Genomic DNA, 21,770 nt, shown 5'->3' with positions numbered 1-21,770 from the left:
GCGAACAAAAGAAGGAAATTAATGGAGGCAAGTTAGCTAGCGCCCCTTGTCTTGTTGCGTTAACCAGCTAGCGCTAGCCATGTTTTTTTAAAAACCCAGATACCCCATGGCAGCTGGTTAGCTGCAGTGTAACGTTAACACATACACGCCGAGTGCTTTGCAGGTGGCTTTCTGATTCAAACAACTTATGACACCTCCGTATTGACAAGAATGTGTTATTCACGGCTAACGGCAGCTAGCAGTGCCACCGCTGTTGGTGCCCGTGTTGCGGTTTAATACGCGACCGTGTTAACTGGCAACTGTCATCCGAACGCGTCCGTTGTTGTCGTAGTTACAGACAGCGGTTGAAAATAATAAGAAAACACGTAGCTGCCCTCGTGAATGCCGCATTGTTTAGCTTGTATATGATATATTATTATGTATATGAGATGGTTTGACACTGTATTAAAACAATTTAAAGCGGCATTCACGAGGACAGCTATACGTGTTCTCTTTCGTATTTTTCGACACTGCTGTCGTAACTACGACAACAACGGACGCGTTCGGCTGAAGAGTCGCCAGTTAACACGGTCGCCTGTTAAACCGTAACACCCGCTCGTGCCCCTCGTCAAACCCCGGCTCTCCCGGAGCACCGGGACGCTGACTAGCAACAGCCCGGTAACTGTCAGAAAGCTGCAGCCTGCGGGCAATGTATCGGCTTAACGTGCCCCATTATTCACGAGTAGGATGTGCAACTGCAGAGGCGAGAGGATGCTCGTGAAAACAGCGTGAAAACATGCCTCGAGTTGCAGATCTTTTGCATGCAATATGTCTATTCTTTAGTTATTTCAGAGTTTGTATTGTTGAAGTTATGTTTTTGTGATTTTTAATGGGCTGACACAGCTACAGGGCTTAGCTCTATTGATATTAAATGTCATGCCGGCTTTACTAACATGCAATTACATGCTTGCTTTTCTTGGTATGTGGGATTATGGCTATGCATGGCATTCACAATCTCCACATACATACAGAAAAACAAACCCCTCAAAAACGTCTTTTTTTGCCATCGGTCTGTAACAGTTAGCAAAGTGTGTGGAAATAAAGTGCATGGCAAAAAAAAGCAAAACCTAGAACAATGAAACTTCCTTCTTTGTGCTTCAGAAAACATGTTGCCTATGTGTCAGTGGGAGATGATCGGGAAACAGAAGATTGGAGGTTAGATGATGAAAAGATAGACAGTAGTCTTTTTTTTTAATCAGTAAGTGTTGTCTTCAAAAAAGCAAAGAAAGAAAAACCTAAGTCATGCACTCTCAGAAAGGATGTTCTTTTTCAACACATACTGTCCTGGTGGCCCTCCAGGCAATAAATGGTCCCAACATTTTGACACAGCATTGGGTTGCACTCCAAAACTAGACTCATTAACACTGATGAAGCCACTGCTCTAAGATTGTGTCATTTGTTTAATAGCAATGCAAACTGTTGTGAGAGACTAGTGAGGTGAAGTGCATGGGCTGTGTTACAAAACTTTATCAAAAGCCTCAAAAACTGATTATCATTGTGTTTTTCTCAACTCTTGCATCTTCTTACATTGTGTTATATCCATCCCCCCTGGGGATTGAACATCTTTGCCTGATTCCTTTCACATCTTCTCTGTAAATCTGAACTACATATATATATAGATATATATATATAAAAAAACACTTAAAGCATTCCCCTTCAACCAGTAAGATGTGTAACAGCCATCTTACACATTTTACTGGACTGTGATTCTTCCAGAACGAAGGTGGCTTGCTTGATTTAATACAAACAATAAGCAGCCACAGCTGAAACACCGCCGCCCTGCTGGCCGAGGCTGGTACTCCACACTGAACCCTGTGCAGGAGGAGAGAATACATGGAAAGGAAACAAACTAAGATGATTTGAAATGCAGCCACGCATGTGTCGTTTCACATGAAAGTCAAAAAGAGAAAATAAAATAAAAAGCATAGGAGGGTGGAGGGAAGGTGTTTTTCTAAGTGTGTTGCTTTTTAATTACAGAAATAATGGACGATTCCCATTTCAACTCCTCATACTTTTGGTCTCCCGTCCCCACTGTACAAGGACAGGTAGAGGCAATCTTATTGTTGGAATTATCTTGAAATACACATGGTGTCGTGGTATGTGCTGTCAGAAGCCAATTATCGATTTGACGTGACACAACACCTAACAATGGTTTGAACAGTGCTCGCTAAATCGGTTAATATGTCTTAATCTAAAGTTGTGGACATGGGGGAGGGTTCACTCGATCATGTGATGACTCCTGTCCCTCTCTTCTCTCTCCTCTCTTCAACCCCTCTTTGGTCCTTTTTTCATTGCCTGTCTGCATCTCACTTCGCCTTCGTTCGCTCTTGTCTCCCGCCGCCTTTTTTTCCTCCGCTGCCTTTGAACTCATTATCATCTCCCGCCCTTCACTCTCCTGTCCCGCTGCTCACTTCCTTCACTACTGACGTCCTCCTCTCTTCCCTTTCTCTTCTTGCTCTTCTTGGTCCCGGCGTCACACACACCTTTATTTCCTCCCCTTCTGTACCTGTGTTTTCTCTTCATGAAACCTAAACCCGTCCCTGACTCCTCTTCTCCACCTCCAACCGTTGTGTCTCTCTCTCCTTTATTCCTCTTCCTTTCCCCTTTTCATCTTCTTAAATCCGCTTGGCCTTCTGTCGTCATCACACACTTCTCTCCTCACCCCTCACCTGTCTCCCTCACCTCTCACGGCCTCCTTTCCTTGTGCTTTTCATCCTCCATCTTCCTTCCCTGCTCCTCCCAATGTTTTATACTCCTTCCCTCTCTCCTCCTTCGCCCTTATCCTCCTCTCCTCCCTCCACTCATCGCTGTCTAGATCGAGAACGCCATGTTCCTGAACAAGGCAAAGGAGCAGCTGGGTCAGGAGAAGGCCAACGCGACCTCCTTCCCTCACGCCTCTGCGTCTTCCGCCTCCTCCCCCCACTACCCCACGGCTGTGCTCGCCTCCCCCGGCTCGGTGGACGCGGGGCCCGGGGTGCGGCTGGTCCCCAAACAGGAAGGAGGCGGCATGAGTGCGCTCGGGGGACACCTGCACCAGTCGCACAGCACTCAGAACATCACTGTTGTGCCGGTTTCCTCTACGGGGATCATGACCGCGGGTGAGTGAGCTGCTGCGTCTTCATTCCTTCCTGGTCGTGGCTCGCCGTTCTCACATGTATCATCTGATTGTCTTTGTTCACTGGTCTCACATTAAGAGGAACGCATGCGAGTCAGGAACTATATACTGCAGCTGCATCACGTCTCGATCCCAAAAAGTTTTCCTTACATTGATAAAAATCTCTTTTGTACTCCATGTCAGTATTCGCAGTTTTACGGTATAGGTGCAAGTATTTTTGTGGCGTTAAGTATTGCCAGTGTCTGCCATGAAGCGCAGTGCACCTGTTAGTAGGAGCGGTAGCCTTATGCTGCGTTCACACCGAATAATTTCGCAACGCTTTTGGTGTGAACGCAGGATAATGTCAAATGTTTGTTTGGACCAACAACCAGATCACAGTGTGTCTCTCCCTCTTAGCGGGGTTAGTGATCACCCCTCAAGGCACACTGGTCCCCACCGCCTCCACGCAGTCCTTTGTAGCAGGACACCCCACTGCCACCACCATGATAGTTTCCGCGCTGCACCCCTCACACACAGGTAACACGCGGCCCCACTTCACCACGTCACTTCAGGCATTTCAACATGTCGGATCACACGGCAGTTTGTTGAATAAAGGTATTGTCAAAATGTATGCTCATGATTGTTTTTAGCATGTACTTTTGTTATATATACTTTGGCCGGTGGGCGGGGCTTCGTTATGCATTGGAATACGTTTGTGGAAACATTTGAGGAGAGAAAGGGGCGATGATGCATTCACAGTATCTCGATTCGTATTTGATCTGCGCTGCCTGGTCCAAGAGCAGTGACACCAGCAGTGACTGACAGCTGCGTTAGAGAGTCCTCGGCTCTGATTGGTTGTTTTTTCCGTCGGGCGAGGTGAAATATTGCAAATGCCATTAGCCAAACTAAAGGGAGGCAGAGGAACCGGATCTTTTTCTATTCACAGATCATCCGTCTCATGCCAAAATGCAGCTTTAAGGCCAGATACACAAATCTCATTACATTTGAATAAGAGATTTTAGTTTTTCGAGCCACTATTCATTTGTTTATTCTTACCTTACTTTATGACATGCGTACACGTGCAAGCATACATCCACATGTGTTTGTGCACACTGTTTTGTAACTCGTGTGTGATGTGTTGGTATGTGTTGGTCCGATTGCGTCAGATTCATCCATGTAATTAATGCTGTCTTCACTCAACACTCACCAATTGTCCCTTCCTCTCTGTTTCTATCCCTTTCTGTCTTTTTGTTGTTGTTTCCAGACAAGAAGGAGAACATTTCGGTCTCTTCTGCGCTTGTTATGCCAACGCCATCCAAGCGGGGCAGGAAGAGCAAACAGATGTTGGCCAGAGTGGCTGGAATGGGCGGGGTTCTTCCTCCAGGAAGTGATGCATTAATATTGGCACACCTCGCCGCTGGTGGACAGGTGAGGGTCTCTTTTGTTGCTGCTCTTCTACACAGCATGGATTGTCGGTGTTTGTGCCCGTCAGCATAATTTATATGTTGTTGTTGTTGTGTTAGCACCACACTGCTGACCCATACGACCTGTCAAATGATGAGGATGATCATACCAACAAAGACGGCCCCAAATCCTACAGGTAGTGGAAAATCATTGAGATTAAAAAACAGCATTATTGTTTGTGGCATCACAGATTATTTTATGCCTACATAAAATCCCCTTAAAGGTTTTCTCTCTCTCTCTCTCTCTCTCTCTCTCTCTCTCTCTCTCTCTCTCTCCTCTCTCTCCTGCCCCTCACTTGCCAAGGTGTCGTATGTGTGCGGTGACGTTCTTCAGCAAGTCGGACATGCAGATCCACGCCAAGTCCCACACGGAGGCCAAGCCCCACAAGTGTCCCCACTGCTCCAAGTCGTTCGCCAACTCCAGCTACCTGTCCCAGCACATCCGCATCCACAGCGGGGCCAAGCCCTACACCTGCACCTACTGCCAGAAAACATTCAGGCAGCTCAGTCACCTCCAGCAGCACACACGGTACTGGGCTGGTGTGTGTGTGTGGGTGGGTGGGTGGGGGTGTGTGTGTGTGTGTGTGCTGAGTGATGGAGGGAGGAGGGGGATGGTGAATTGACTCTTTTTGCAGTCTAAGGGTGCAACACTTGAACCAAATTTAAATGAAATCAAGGTTCTAAGCTTGTTATGTTTATGTATTATCAATGAAGATTGGTTCCTTTCTGGACGCCCGCCTCATCATCACATTTAAGCATTGCTTTGATCACTTCCAAGCTGAGATCTTTTGGTGGATGCATGCTCCAGTGTTCGTAGAGGAGATCAACTCAGAGTGAACTATGCCTTCATTTAGCAGGCGGTTAGGTTTATCGGCCTCATCCTGTCACAAGCCTGGCCCGGTACTGCATGCCTGCATGCTGCTTTATCCTAGTTATTCTACTTTCACAAGCATCCCCTTCTTCTTTTTGTGTTTCGGCACTATATGGAGACCTTTCACTGTCTTTGGAGCCACCTATAATGTTAAATTGTTGATTGCCTGTGTGCGTACACTTTGTATACTAACCTCAAAACAATGCACGCTCCTTGTTGCGTTGGCCTTTGTTTTACGGAGCGCACATGTTTTTCACACCTGTATGATCATATTTCCATCACAGATAAAGCCGCTAATCAGACACACAGGCTGGTTTCACTTGTATTTCCTGTAACTCTGCGACGATGTATGTGAGGAAAGCACCCATTCATGCCCTCACGATAACTGTTGTAATTTGACGTTTGACCCTGTCATTCACCTTCCATGCACTGGGTTTCAGGCCGTTTACTTTAAGCAGGAGGATGCGCTCCACTGGCCTGCCACTCGTCTTGAATTTACATCTCAATTTGGCTGCAGCAGTGACACACACTCACACACACACTCCACTCCAATCAGAGCAGGGGGCACCGATGGAGAGAGAGAGAGAGAAAGAGAGAGAGAGAGAGAGAGAGAGAGAGAAAAGCGTGACTGTGCTTGCTGTATGTTTTGGTTCTGTGTTGTCACAACTCAGACACAGCACAAAGAGCACACTTTCAAACGTAATGACCTCTGATCAACGCTATTGATCGCCGATCCTGTCAACTTTAACGCATGATTTGGTCCTCAGTTCATGGTGAAGTTTGGTCATGCTGTAGCTTAAAAACCTCTCTCTGTTTCTCTCTCTGTCTCTCTCTCTCTCCACCTCCTCACCCCTTCAATCCCGATGTCCCCCGCGTTAGAAACCACACGGAGGGCAAGCCCCACAAGTGTCCCCACTGCTCCAAGTCGTTCGCCAACTCCAGCTACCTGTCCCAGCACATCCGCATCCACACCGGGGCCAAGCCCTACGCCTGCTCCTACTGCCAGAAAACATTCAGGCAGCTCAGTCACCTCCAGCAGCACACACGGTACTGGGGCGGGTTTGAATGGCCGCTTGTGATTTTCTTGATGTGTGCATGTACAGGTGTGTAGAGAGCAGGTGTGTAGAGTTGTGGCATTGTGGTCGATTTTGCGCTTTAGTTTTTGTGTTGGTCACATGCCGTGTTGTCAGCTAGGTTTCTATTTTTTTTATAGATGCTATCAAGAGTTGCAAACAAAGTAATTAAGAGTGGATTTACAATTGATTGGGCTTCAATTTGAAAGTAGGCTACCTATCAGCGGCAAAGAGCGGCTCATGGTGATTTCCTGCCTTCAGTGTGAGAGTGTGACCAACAGGAGATGGCGGTGCCAGCAGGGGAGCAAAGCAAAGCAATGCACTGCTGTAGACGGGGCAGCATCAAATGTATTACAAAAACTATGTCAGTTTATGTGTAGGGGCTGTCTGACGGCAAGGTAAAGCGGTGAAAATATTCTAAATATGGCGTCCACTTGAACGTAATGATGATTTCTTTAGGTGTGTAAAATACATTTAGTTGCTGTAGCAGTGCATCGCTTTGCTCCGCTGCTGGTACTCCTGTCCCGTCTGGACCTCATACAGCACCAAACAGTCCAAGCTATCCCTTTAAGATTGTCCAGTACATTGTTTATTGATGCCACACACTTGTTCCACAGCTTCTTCCCTCACCCTACAATGGCCTGAAGGCCGGGTAAAGTCTGTCTATAACCACAGAAGCAACTCAGCATAATGTTTAATAACAACACGTACCAAAAGGAATGGCCGCTTAACGGCATTGAAAATAGCGTTAATATATTTACTTTTATTTGTGAATGACGGTAAGTGATCGATGGAGGAATGAGCACACTGCGTTTGAAATGGCATAACGCTGCTGTGTGTACAATGTGTTGCTTCGAATACGAGAAAACACGAAATCCTTGCAATATGCGCTTCCCTACTTTTTTTCCAAGTGCAGCAATAAGTCATGCTTTAAGTTGTTTGATTAATAACGGCGTTTCTTCCTGTGATTTTTCAGGATCCACACCGGTGACCGGCCGTACAAGTGTAACCATCCTGGCTGTGAAAAAGCTTTCACTCAGTTGTCCAACCTTCAGGTAAAGGAATTCACAGGTTTGATCCTCGCTTCTGACCTGATGACATTTTCCACCATGAGACTTTGATTTGCTGTTCTTTTTCTGTGTTGGTAGGAACGTAAACGAGAACGTAAACTACTTCACATGTAGATCCCATTAAAAGGGAGGGAGGAGTTTAAAATGTTTCCAGTGTAGTCAAGATCAAGTTAAACGTTCTTGTTGGTCCATACATTAATTTAGTTATTCCCTGTTTGAAGAATAAAAGACAGAGAAAGAAAAAGTGGCCCTTTTAAGACGTGTTTGTGGTTCTCTTGATTGTGCTGATGTCTGTTTATGTTCCGCTCCCCACAGTCTCACCGCCGGCAGCACAACAAAGACAAGCCGTTCAAGTGTCACAACTGTAACCGTGGTTACACAGATGCTGCCAGCCTGGAGGTGCACCTGTCCACGCACACCGTCAAACACGCCAAGCTGTTCTCCTGTGGCCTCTGCAACCGGTCCTATACCTCGGTAAGCACACGTGTACAGATGACAAGAAGCCGACGTTTCCAAAGACGTTCCTGGTCATTTTAGTCCCGGGAATACTTTGTGAGGAACTTCAGCCCATTGTTGCCTACGTTTCCATAGCAGTCCAAAGACCTGGAGGCCCACGAGGGCTGCTGGTGTGTGCAGGGTAAACACTCAGTTTGTCCCCCTTTTTCTCCCAAAACAAAAACACCATGGAAAGAAACCAACAACTTTGTTTTAGTCTGTCTTCTAGCGTTCGTCCTCTCAGCTTGCTCACTGCAGTAATGTTATTAAACAAAGATAAATGGTCCTAAATGCAGACAGGAATACTTCCTTGTTTTATGAAGGAAGCTGTATACAGGTTGTTTGATCCACAAAATGGCCCCAAAACTTAATTTAGACCCTGGTCCCTGAGGTGGAAATGCTGTAAGTTCCTCAAAAGGTTCCTAAGGGAACGTTCCTGCGCTCCAAAAGAGGCTAATAAAGATACAAAAGGAGGAAATTGACAGGAGAATGTTTGTAGCTCTGCCATCATGTCCTCTCTCTCTCTTCTCCCCACCCCAGGAGACGTATCTAATGAAACACATGAGGAAGCACAACCCCGACCCGCTGACGGTGGCAGCAACAGTAGCCGCTCAGCAGGCCCAGGGCCTCACGCCGGGCAGGGGCCGAGGCCGCGGGCGAGGGAGGGGCCGAGCGGGGCAGCTGCACAGCCAGGCCAACCTCAACAACAACACCCAGAACCCTGGACCGCCGGGCAGCTACCAGCCGACCCAGCAGCCCTTGCAAGCCGTGGTCCAGTGCCCGTTCGACCTGCACCAGTACAAGACAGTGTCAGCCAGCGAGATCCAGTACAAACCAGTCTCTGTGGCGGACCTGCCAGCGGTCCACAAAGACCTCTGCCTCACCGTCTCCACCTCGGCCATACAGGTGGAGCACATGAACTCGTAGGCTGCGTCTTCCCACTCTGTTTGAGACATTTCTTATGGTATCTGCAGTGTAAAAAGTTCCATTTCAACAGTCATTTCACTGTATTCACTATTATTGTCTTCTTAAGAAAGAAGAAATGGCTCAAAGGGTGGAACATTTTACCAACGCCATTATCTTTCCTTCTTTTTAAGAAGCTTTAAAGCGGAGTACAGCATCAAATTACTGGTCAGAACACAGATATTTTACAATGTGCTTCTCGATTCCTAAGCTCACTTGAGCCAAGTCTCTCTCAGTAGAAATGCTGGTGGAGGACGCTGATACAAGCAGTTCATTCTTCAGTCTGGAGCCACATTCCTCCAGTTTTAGACTGAACCAGAACCCTGATCTGACATCACTTAGGGCTTTTATCAACACCAGACCTGAATTATGTTTAGTCTAGTTCACCTTTTTCAGCTGGGCCAATGAGCTGAACAGCTTTGTAAAACACACATGATACCTTGATCCAAAACCAGCAGTCCTCGTCTGAGCAGCTTGATGAAAGAGGCTCACTGGTGTCCCATCTCTTCTTCTTATTGCATTGTTTGCAATGTGCACCATCGGAGGATGAAGATGTAAAATATCAGTAAAATCCAACAGAAAATCACACGACTCTCTGCACATTCAGATCACATTAATCTGAACATTCTCCATTATTTAGTTCCAGCCAAAACAAGGGAGAGAAAGAAGACACGGACTCCAAGATGAAAGGCCGCAGGGACGAACTCAGTAAATACGTGTGAGTTTTAAGATGACACCTCTGACAACACAGGTTGCACCTGAAGAGGCTGAATTTGGAGCCCGAGAAAAGATCGCAAAAAAATGAAGAGGGGCGGGAGAAAGAAAATGGTGAGGTGTATTATTGGATGGGGCTGAAAACCTGAGTCTCAAAGTGCCCACCTGCCCTCAGACAGCGAGGAGTTGAGGAACCATGTCTCTGTCGAAGCCCAAAGTCTTGATGAAAAGAGACGGGCCGGTTGGAGAATGCACTAAACACAGGGGGAGAGAGAGAGAGAGAGAAAAGAGAGAGAGAGATCATGAAGAAAGCACTTGATGAAGCTTGTACTTCATGTCTATGTTTGCCATTGTTGTACTTCTTTTTTTATATATATATATCATATGTATGTATTTTTCTACCAACAGAGGAACGTGTGAACAAACTCAGAGCGAAAGCAAAGTGATGCATGAATGTGAAGGGAACAGGGAGGGAAATCCTAACGAAGCGTTTTTTGTTTTCCTCAAAGAACGACGGTAAACTATTCTCCAATCGCAGTGAAGACGGCCCGACTCATCATAGTCTGTTGTTGGGGGAATAATGATTGTGTGATAAAAAAAATCGCTGACTGCTACTGTTATCAATCTTTTTCTTTTTTTTTCAAGAACTTTTCATACATATTACTACATTCAATATAACCATTGAAAATGTTATCCACATTATTATCAATCTGAGGCATTATTGTATTGCAGTATGCTGTACATAAAATAGATAGAAAAGACTTTTTCATCTGTAAAAGGGAAGTGTGTCCTGTGTAAAGCATATATGGAAACTAAAGGAACTGGTATCAACACGTGGCAAAGCGTTGGTTGCGTCCCAGGTCACATGTAGTGCTGATGGAGGATCAGCCTGAGAAGCTGGTCAACCAAACTACAGGGAAATAGTTGTTCTCTCCATCACGAATGACTGTGCAACGTTTTCCTGGCTTTTGAACCGCGCTTGCCCACTGAAATGATGTCACCAAGTTGTGTTTAATTTGTCCGAATCATTACCCTTGATCCGGCCTATCGGACAACATTGTTGTGGCATTGGAACCTGAACCCCTCCCTCTATTAGCACTTCAGCAGATGATATATATTAGTATGTCTTCCTGATCACTTTACATGAAACAAGTCTCGGTGACCTGGGACACTGCTGCCATGTTTTTGTGCACAAGCTGTCTCTTACCCAATCAGAAGGTCCCAACCGGCTGCTTGTCCTCATCATGTATGCTCCTCCTTGTATTTTAACCTGTCTTTTTATGAAAAATAACAAGATTCTCAATATATTCCTGTTAATGTTATTACAGATGCTCCCGATAATAGTACAGTTATTAACGGCCCTCTTATATGCTACACTCTTGCATACTGTATGCACAGTTTCACCTCTTGCTCATCTGAACAGACTGTTTCTTCCCTTAAGGAGAATAAAGTTCGAAAAAATGTTTATGATGATAAAAAAGAAAGAAAAAGAGTACGTTATCTGTCTTATTTATTTGATTACAGTCCAGACTCCGTGGAACTGGTGAATGTACGATTGTGTAATGTTTTTCGTTGTTTTGAGTATGTTTTTCCCCTGTGGTAGTTGACTGACTGGAGGGCAGTTTACAATGTGTAAAAGGGACGTGCAGAGACGGGGAGGGGTGTCCCACAATTACAATTGGTGTTTGGAAATTGTGCTTTAACAGAGAAAGATATATATATATATATATATATATATATATATATATATATATATATATTGTTGTTAGCCTACCAAACACAGTACATGTTTGTGGGATTGCTAATCATCAATACTGTACTAGATCATCTGCTGGGACAATACACTGAAGCGCACCACCAGCAATCCAAGATACTGAAACTCCAAGTCTCGCGAGGTTTGGATGGGCAGGAAGATGCAGTGATGACGGTTGGTGTCATTGCAGGGCAGCCTGAGGCACTATTGAGGGTACAATAGTGATAGTAAATCAAATGTAATTAGTGAAGCAGCTTCATTGTAGTATAACATGTGATTTGTTTGATCACTTAACGCTGGTCTCTAGACTAGTCCGGACTAGTCTGGACTATACCCCGCCCAAGCGGGACACGCCTTGCCCCTACCAAGCATACATAAAAACTGAGGCGGGATTTACGCTCGCTCAGCCAATCACGGCAGCGCGTCCGCTTCGCCCACCAAAACAGTTCAGTTTGAAATTCAAACGACCGGAAACAGCGGATTGGAGTCAACCTTTTACGAAAACTCAGCGTTAGTTAATAAGGTAAATGGTTTAATAACTCAACGCTTCTTGTTTCTTTCATTTCGTTTTTAAGGGGGTGGGGGGTTGCCAACGCCTGCTCAGAGACGGTAGTTCCTGATGTTTAATGTTATTTACCTTTTATACCCAAAGTAACGGGTAGCCGCTAACGTCAAGTCCCACGAGCAAACTTAGCGTTACATGGCTAACAGCCGTCTAGTGGGAGCTGACTGCGTCCTCCTGAAATGTTCCTTTCATGTTAAATAGTGTTCTGTTCCGGGTCCAAAATGACTTCCTCCTCATATGATAAATAATAATACATATATTAGAACTTATTGATGTTGCAACAGATATTTATCAACCTACATTATTGTAAACATTAACTACAAGTTTTAAACTTCTGTTTGCTATGTATGGCCTGTACCGTTAGGTCTCATTGAGATGAGCTCAAACAGCTAACGCTAAGTTTTGAGTAAATTAAAAAGCATAACGTTAATGAATGGATTATTTTGTTTCGCTATGACGTTACAACATACTCAGAGGAAAAACAGAGGTTCCTATGAAAGGGGTGTGTGTGTGTGTGTGTGTGTGTGTGTGTGTGTGTGTGTGTGTGTGTGTGTGTGTGTGTGTGTGTGTGTGTGTGTGTGTGTGTGTGTGTGTGTGTGTGTGTGTGTGTGTGTGTGTGAGAGAGAGAGAGAAAGAGAGAGAGAGAATGGCCTCTGTAGTTTGTATTCCTGTGACATTAACCACTGCAATGTGCATTCTTTTACATAAATAGTAGGTAAATTCCATAAAAGGTTATGGAAGGATATTAGAGTAGAGACACAATGGTTTATTGGTAAATATTAAGGGTTGGATCGGTGCCACGGAATAATATAAAATGCTATGGGCGATATTATCAGAATATAGTGTAATCTGACTATTATTACTCTTCTACTGTGTTTTTTTTATATTGTTAATTTCTTATTAAACCTGTTCTCCAAAGCCTGCAGCAGCAGCTGTCCAGTGTTGGAGTGCTGGTTTGTGCAGGAGAAGACGGGTCGAGGAGGTTTATCTGGGGCTACAAGCCAGGAGACGTCCCTGCTTCACATCCGAACAGACGGCCACACTGCAGAGACCCGACAGCGACAGGGTCTACTTTATCACCGGTCAGTTCAAAACGACACGCGGAGCGGGATGTGTGAGAGGAGTGTGCATTGTGTATAAACCAGGTGTGATTCAGCGTGCGTGTTGTTTGTTTGTGTTTCTGGATGTATGTATATGTACGTCTGGGTCTTTTTCAAAGGGCTCAAACGGGTCCTTTTCACAGCAGATAATTTGACCTGGCATAGCAAGTTAAACATGGATCTGGTTTATCTGCTAGGAGTTTGAGAAAGTAGTTCACACCAAATTGAAAATTACCAACTTCTTGTTAGGTGTATGATATTGTCCCAAGATGCTTTTTTTTTTTTTTTTAAGTCTAGAGGTGATACCTTTGCTGAGTGCCCAAACATACCCTGAGGCGTAGTTCACAGAATTTTAATAGGGTGCGCTATCGAGGCCACTCAAACACCTAAGCGCCAACAACCATAACAGATAATGAAGAATAGCACCTCCTGAGTGTGCCAAGTTTTCATGCATTCCTAGCCCCTAGGTACAACTTCCTGTTCAATTGCGAATAATGCGACGGTCAACCGGTCAACAAAGACTCAGACATTTTTAAATTTGCCATCGTGAAGGTTTGGAGATTCCACTGACCAAATTTGAGGTGGATCTGGTTCACCTGCTAAAAGTAGTACGCCCGACTGTACTGTTGCAATGATGATATACACACATAATATGTTCCTGATGGACATTAGTATTAATGCTTGATATATTTGGTGGTTTGGATCATAACTTGCCTCCTCGCCCTCAACAGAACATGTCCCGCTTGCCAGTCAGTTCAAGTAAGAGGGTCCTGCTGACGAGCAGCAGCAGCTCAGAGAATGGACAAGACTTTGCACCTGCTCAGGTTTGTACTAAAACTCTCCATCCTTTGTGTCTGTCAGTTTTATTCTGCTGCTGCACCTCCAGCTGCTCTGCATGTGAAGTAACCTGCTATCCAGTTCATAGGACCCTGTACCCAGATGCTGGCCTATCACAAGTTCTTAACATTAAATTGGAGTTCCTCTGTTACATGATGTTTAAGTTCTCGCTGTGGTCGATTAAACCTCCACACTGAGTCCTGATCAGGATCATGCATGATTGATGTGCTAGAAAATGTTATAGCCAAAAGAGGTTGAATCATTGGTGTCGCCTTATGCTTGTGGTGTTTCTTGTATTTGCAGAAGAGGATTCGCAAGGACCCAGAGCCTGTCAAACCACAGGCGGCCGCCACGATCATCGGTGGCCGGCGGAATCCTCCTGTGGCAGCGACCAGAGCACCTATCTGTGAGTTAGCTGACGTTCAGAGTCTTTGTTTTCCCACCAAGGACAGAATGCACCTCTTCAAACGTCAAGCTTGTGTGTTTTCATTTTTGCGGTTATTATCTTGTTTTTATTATTTTCACACAACATGTCTCACTTTGTCCCCACACAGCAAGGCCAGTCAGAGGCGTGGGCGCGGCCACCGTGGCTGCTGGTCCTTCCAGAGGTGAGATGAGCTGTCTGCCTGGTGGTGGAGCCGAGTGAATACGCTGGGCTGTGTTCTTTTATGTCATGATTGCAGAGACTTAACGTTACAGTTTTAGTTTATTCTGGGTATAATTTATTACTATAGAAGTGCTTTTGGATTCATCATGTTATTAAGGTAACGTCTGACTGATTTGGACATTCTTCTCTTCTGGGGTTTTTTTCCCTTCAGGTGTCATGAAACAATCTATAGCTTCTACTGCACCAAAGGGAGGCAACGTGAAACCAACTGTTGCACCCACAGGCCCCAAAACAGGTAAATAAATCCTTTTCACTTGGTTCATGTTCCTCTGCGAATGATGTGGATATCAAGTGAATTGATTAATGAGCTCAACCTTTCTGGCCAATGAAAAACAGGGTTTGGAGTTGAAGGCTGGGTTGCATCAACACAGATTAATTTAATTCAGAGCTAAGAAAAATACATATTTGAATTAAGCAGAGCTCTGCTGCACAATTACACACAAATCTCTGTTTAGTAGTAATAATGATATTAAATGTATTTGCGTGTTGTCGGGACCTAGTAAGTAGGCTAAACAAGTCACAAATAGACTATAACATTTTAGATTGTTTGCTAGCTCAGTCCGTCAGCGTTATTCATAATGACTCATCAGAGAAGCTCTGATGTCTAATTCCTTTGATAATATCTTGAGGGGAGTAATGGAGCAATATGGACAAATAATAGAAGATTAAACAACGGACAACAGTAAGAAAAAAAAGTGACTGTTGGCTCAATCTCCCTGTTCAGGTTCCAGAACAGTTTCATGGCTGAAGTGGTATATTGCAGCATCATTATGAAACTCTTATATTATTGATTTTCATTATGTCTCAAAAAGGCAATCGAGTTAAACCTCAAGTGTAAGTTTAAAATGAACACTGGGTCACAGTTTAAAGTATTGGTGCAACAGAATTAAATACAGTAAAGAGTCAAAACTGAACTCACCCTAAAAGAGGTTTCTATTAAATGTTTCTCAAACCATCAGTTTAAAAATACATCCTTGTTGGTGCAACCGAGTATAAGTGTGGTGTTATTAGTCTCTGGCAAATGTTAAAAGCTGTGGATGAATGATTTACTGTTTCCAACTGCATACGTGAAAAGAGAAATGTTTAATTGTCTCTTAGAATGACAAGTTCTCTACATGCAGACTCTTATTTAAAATAGGCCTTTTTCATAGCAGACATTTTGACATGGAAGGAAAAGCACAGGTGTAGCTTACAAACAATGGCTCGGCTCTATTCGAGTGTCTCAGTAAACTGTGACAATGAGCACAATACCAGGACAGAAGCAATGGACAGCCACCATTCATGTTATCATTTACACCTGTGCCTTTTCCTACTGGGACACGTCAAGATGTGTAACGTGAAAGAGGCGAATGTAGAAAAGTCTTGGACTGAAAGAAAAACGTCTCTGGCGTCAGAATGGACCCGTCACACCTGTTGCTTATGCTTGCTGTGCACAGGTGTGGTCGGGGGCGTCAAGCGGCAAGCGTGGGACCTGAAGGGCAAGGTCAGCGACTTGGAGAATAGGCTCCGTAGCGGCCAGACCAAGCTCAAAGCCAGCAACGAGGAGAAGGAGGAGCTGAAAGGCACGGTGGTCAAGAGCCAGTCCAGAGTGTTTGAAATTGAAAAAACTCTTGCTCTGCAGAAGAGCCAGATCAGGTACCAAGGACCATTCCATTTGTAAAAGAATGATCGTCATCACAGTGTAGTCCTTCTGACGCCATTTAAATGTCCCGTCTTCTCTGTGGTTTCAGTGAGTATGAGGCGGAGCTGCAGGCATTGTCAGGAGTGCGGGATGAGTTGGAGACGGTGTCCAGTGATAAAAGCACTCTTGAAAAGGAGCTCTCCAACTTAGAGAGCAAATACAAGGTCATGGAGACTCTGCGGGACAGCCAGGAGACAGAGCTGCAAACGCTCAAGGTATGAAGTCTGCTTCTGGAATACCAGCTAATACTGGCTGTGTGGTATCATTCCGCAAGTATGGCATCTACTGAACCTTAATAGTGCGCTACCACAGGAAATTCTAAACAGCTGAGCATTTAACAACCCATAAAGGAGCCGTTACTTTCTAGAAATCCCATCAAGAAGTTTGAATCTTATTTTCATAAATGTCTTCGATCCACTTCCTCTCCAGATGAAGCTGGCGGTGCAGGAGTCAACTCTGGCCCGCCTGCAGGTGACCCTCAGAGACACGCAGGAAGAGGTCAGCTCTCTCAAGGACACTGTGGTCCAGCAGAAGGACGAGCTTCATGCCGGGGAGATGGAGCGCCGGCGGCTCCACAATGCCATCCAGGAGCTCAAGGCAAGTCCAGACGCGGCCCAGCGACAGCACAGTCCTGTTCTTACTGTACCGGGGAAATGCTGCTGAACATTTGGAGCTTTCGTCAACCAGACAAGTGTCACTCTTCTCTCTGACTAGATGCTAATTTGTCCATCACCCTTTTCCTGCAGGGCAACATCAGGGTCTTTTGCAGGGTGCGCCCTCTGGTGGAGGGAGGCCTCAGCAAGCACATTCAGCTAGCGGCCAGCGACAACAAGACGATAACGCTGGCTAAAACAGAGGAGGTGAGAATCCTGGGGGCAGACCTCATCAGATATATGAATAACTAGATGAATCAAGGCAGTTTGTATTCAGGAGCCACAGGAGCAAGTTGTATCCAGAGTTTTCCGGATGTATCTACTGTCTAACCAGCTAGTTACGTCGTAGATAAGAAATTATTGTCACGACAAACATGTTGTCAGTACCCCATCAGAAGTGTTGACATTGTGCTCTGAGTTGCATTTGCATATCTTTGACTACAAAACTTAATTCTGCTTTTTTTAGTCTCATACAGGCAAAACTGCTGACACTCAGAAGAATTACAACTTCAATTTTGACCGAGTGTTTGGCCCCCAGTCTTTGCAGCAGGAGGTAAACAAACATGCATCAACATTTGCAAAATATAAAAGTCTTCAAGTTGTCATGACTACATACCGACCGTGTTTTAAAGTATGAAACACGCCTGTTTCCCACCAGAGCAGGAAATTCATGGTGATTTTGTCAATTTCTTCCCAGGTCTTCGAAGAGATCTCGCTGCTGGTGCAGTCCGCGTTGGACGGCTACAACGTCTGCTGCTTTGCCTACGGCCAGACGGGCAGCGGGAAGACGTACACCATGGAGGGAGACGAGTTCGACGAGACCAGGGGTGTCATTCCCAGAGCCGTGAAGCAAATCTTCAAAGCGGCAGAGAATCTGGCGGCACAGGGCTGGGAGGTCGGTGTGAAATGTCACGCAGCAGAACGCATGCAGGGAAAGGAGGAGGGATTCACAGTGAACTCTTGTCCATTTCATCCAGAGATAGTTACTTTTACTCGCCTAAAGCATTTTAAACCGGCCATAATGAATTGTTTTCTTCGACGTATCATCACCGTTTAAGTTGGTATGGGAACCTGTCCGCTTGTTTGCTGATTTACACTTCCAGCCGCTCCAGAGCAGAGCTGCAGTCATGCAAGTCCAACATTCACCTTCTCTGTGATTCTGTTTTTGGCCTCAGCCAACTCCTGAGGGAAATACTGTATCTCTTTAGCTCCTGAATCTGTTCTCCGTTCAGACACAGGAACAAGTTTGAACTAAATGACCTACTTATCTACTTCTAGTCTTTAGCACTACTTTTTCAGCTAAACTAAAACTCAGGACTTGGATTTTAAACTGATTCAGATACATGTGTATTATTACTAAAGTACATTCCGACACATCAATAGGACAACACAATGTCACAATACAGTGCAAGACGGTGCACAGGCAGCAGTCCAGGCTGTAGCTTTGGGAGAATTTTCACACTAGTATTCGTGTCTGTGGAGGAGATGCAGTATGATGAGGGGAAGTGGAGCATTTTTAGCAAATGTCTGTTTTGTTTTGTTTAATCTCAGTTCACCTTCACGGCGAGCTTTGTGGAAATTTACAACGAGGGCCTGCGAGACCTCATTTACTCCGGCAAGGCCAGCAAGAGGCCAGAGTACGAGATCCGCAAGTCCACCAACAACGAGGTGACGATCACCAACCTCACGTATGAAAGGGTCTACAACGAGGATCAGGTACGCTGAGTCATTCACAGCAGAGTTCAGAGCAGTCGGTAAACATGTATCTGTGTTATTTCTTCACGTGTTACGTTAGTCAATGCTCTGTTTGGCCCCCTCCGCCTGCCAGGTTCTCGGCCTCATCATGTTGGCCAATCAGAATCGCTCCACAGCGCAGACAGCCCAGAACGACCGCTCCTCTCGCTCCCATTCAGTGTTCCAGCTGGATATCGAGGGAGCGAACGTCGGCCGGGATGTCAAGTGCAAGTGTGCGTATAATCCCACAGATTACCCCATTGTCAGAAATGTGGTGTCACTTGTGTGTTCAGAATACAGCTCTGTGTTTAGGGTCGATATCTTTTTGCTAACATGAGATATGTGCTCATTTTAGAACCTGCGTTTATTTATTTTTGTTTGTTTTCGTGTGTGTAGCCACTCTGTGCCTGGTGGACTTGGCCGGCAGCGAGCGAATGCTGAAGAGTCAGTCTCAGGGAGAGCGCTTTAAGGAGATGACCGCCATCAACGGCTCCCTGTCCAACCTCGGCATCGTCATCACTGCGCTGGCCAACAAGGTCAGTAAGCACAGAGCAGAGCTCAAAGAGGCTGTGAAGACTTGTGGTTTATTCACACAACCTATAAATGCTGTTCCTTTTTGTTCGTGGCATGAATTTAATCTGTATCTGTCTTCCAGGAGAGCTATGTTCCGTACAGGAACTCCAAGCTGACCTACCTGCTGCAGGGGTGCTTGGGAGGAAACAGCAAAACGTGAGTTCTTCAACAAAACAGCTTCCAGACATCAGCGGTCTCGGCCAACAGAGGCTGTTTTATGAAATAAAGCGGCAAATAATTTGTCAACAGTGAGGGGTTTTATCAGAAGACCCTCTGAGTTCCTTTTATTCTAATGAGTTTATTTCTGCTGTTCTCATCCCAGTCTGATGTTTGTGAACATTGCCCCCGAGCCAGACAGCTTCGGAGAAACCCTAAACTCCTTGAGGTTCGCAAGCAAGGTGAGTGTCGTCTAGGGTTGTTTAGAGTCCTGTCCTGTGGACGCCGCTGCTAGAACATGACACATGATGGGAAACTGTAGATTTACTCGCTGAGAGAGTACAGAGAAAAACTCTGTAACATAAAGGAAGTGAAGTAGTTCCTGGCTCAAAAATGCACCATCTAGCTTATATTAAATATATATATTTAATATAAGCTAGATATAATATCACACACTTCATATACTTGCATACATACTTTGCATTTTTGCACTTCTATTTAATTTCCTAAATTAATACTCTCTGCGCTGTACATATCTTTCATCCCAGCTATTTTTATTTTTATTATTGTATATATCTTTCATCCCTGTTTTTATATTTAATTTTTTTGTCTATAAATTGCTGCTACTCCGACACCAAATTTCCCCTTGGGGATTAATAAAGTATATATTCATTCATTCATTCATATAAGCTAGAGGGTGCATTTTCTGCTCCCAGACACATGGTGCATTTTTTTATTTATAATATAATTTTCATCAACATTGATCGGTTACCTTGACCCACAGCTTCATTTCCCACCATTTGTGTATCATTTATCTCTTGACTAGTTGTCAACAAAATGACTGAATGTTCTGAACACTCACTGAAACAGCGACTGATTTTTGACAAGATGTTTTGCGTTGACGCTCTTTTCAGGTGAACGACTGTGTGATCGGGACTGCAAGTGCCAACAGGAAGTAGAGCGACGTGCTTGGAGGAAGAAAAAAAACGTCTTCCTATTTTTTACCATTTTTATTTATGGTCCCAACATTCACAGTATGGTTGACTTGTACTTTGTTCTGTTTTGGAGTCAGTAAGGCGGGGACTGAAGGGTTGCCAGGTTGTCATTCTTCAATCAATTCTTCGCACCGTTGAACGTACAAAACAGAAAGCGCAAACCGAGCACCTGTAAATAAAAACAACCCCACAGTCCGAACCGGAACCGACGGTCGTGATGTTTGTTTGTTGACGACATATTGTTTTTGGGACGTTTGCATCAGATTTCAGAACCGTCTGCTGAGCAGTCCGTCGTTAAGCGGTTGGTGATGTCACAACAAGTCTGTTCAATGATGAACGAGCAACCGGGACATGCTGGATTCATTTCTGAGGGATCTGTGAAGAACCTGACAACAGCTGCACCACTGCTCTTTATCCACCAGGAATGAACAGATAACACTTTCACATCCTGTATTGTATCAGAGAAACACTATTGAGAGTTTTCATTGGTTACTGGAATAAAGCTTTTATCTTTTTAGCCACATTTTAATTATTAGGGTGATGTATGACTGCATAGAATCCAAATTACTAAAATTATAAGGTATATGACAACCATAGTTAATGTTTTGGGAACAAAGCCGGTGCCTGGTTGCTGGCCCGTAAGAACCAAAAACTGAAGTCCTTTTGTATATTCTCATGCATGTGATCATTAATACAGGCTTTTAAACATTTATTCAAGCGGATGTGTACAGATGCATGTTTCTCGTCTTTTAAAAGAAATAAATATATGGCTCTCAAGCTTTCTTGATTTATGAGGACATTTAATCTCCATCAGACATGTTCTATATTAAGAGGACCAGTTTTTTTTTTTAAATATGTTTTTTGTATAACTTGTGTGCTTAATTGAATAAAGCCAGTCATTAGATGTGCTTCTTATATTCACTATGCTGCTTTACATTTATTTCTTGAGTTTTGCCAATGCTTTCATAAACATAAAGCATGTTTATATTAAATCAATTTGATTTCCCTTGTTCTTCTTTCCAGGTACAACAGGCCTGCTCATTCTACTAACTATGGTATGCTAGTGCTGAGTTATCACTGGGCCACAAACAATAAACTTTCAAGTCCTTTCATATAATCATCCTTTATTGTTAGTTACATTTTTTCTTGACAGTATTTCATAAATGTACGCAGTATTTTAATATTTCATAAAGGGAGATTGATGAAATAAATGGTGTAAATTCACTATGGCATATTATGAGAGGGGAAAAGACAGAAATGTCTTACTATTTTAA

The 21,770-nt window shown here is 44.4% G+C and overlaps 2 protein-coding genes across 2 annotated transcripts; both read left to right on the top strand.

The window, feature by feature from the left end:
• Positions 1-1,145: 1,145 nt before the first annotated feature.
• On the top strand, positions 1,146-9,111 carry znf384a (zinc finger protein 384 a; the record flags this gene model as incomplete). The annotated part of the gene is made up of 11 exons (XM_079232361.1): positions 1,146-1,194; positions 2,017-2,084; positions 2,855-3,137; positions 3,551-3,670; positions 4,398-4,561; positions 4,657-4,733; positions 4,901-5,125; positions 6,347-6,514; positions 7,517-7,595; positions 7,926-8,084; positions 8,646-9,111. 11 exons carry the CDS (start codon positions 1,146-1,148, stop codon positions 9,030-9,032), a joined length of 1,779 nt encoding a protein of 592 aa, XP_079088487.1. The 3' UTR covers positions 9,033-9,111.
• Positions 9,112-13,934: 4,823 nt separating this feature from the next.
• On the top strand, positions 13,935-21,399 carry kifc1 (kinesin family member C1; the record flags this gene model as incomplete). The annotated part of the gene is made up of 16 exons (XM_079232430.1): positions 13,935-14,024; positions 14,341-14,443; positions 14,592-14,645; positions 14,856-14,939; positions 16,141-16,339; positions 16,435-16,600; positions 16,815-16,982; positions 17,132-17,245; positions 17,505-17,591; positions 17,736-17,933; positions 18,590-18,754; positions 18,867-19,005; positions 19,169-19,308; positions 19,428-19,501; positions 19,668-19,743; positions 20,416-21,399. The coding sequence occupies 16 exons, from the start codon at positions 13,935-13,937 to the stop codon at positions 20,458-20,460; spliced, it is 1,902 nt and encodes a 633-aa protein (XP_079088556.1). The 3' UTR covers positions 20,461-21,399.
• Between the last annotated feature and the right edge of the window lie 371 nt (positions 21,400-21,770).

The sequence above is a fragment of the Taurulus bubalis genome (assembly GCF_910589615.1).
Source record: "Taurulus bubalis genome assembly, chromosome: 16".
NCBI classification, from domain to species: Eukaryota; Metazoa; Chordata; class Actinopteri; order Perciformes; family Cottidae; genus Taurulus; species Taurulus bubalis.
This window is presented reverse-complemented; position numbering and strand designations above follow the sequence as displayed.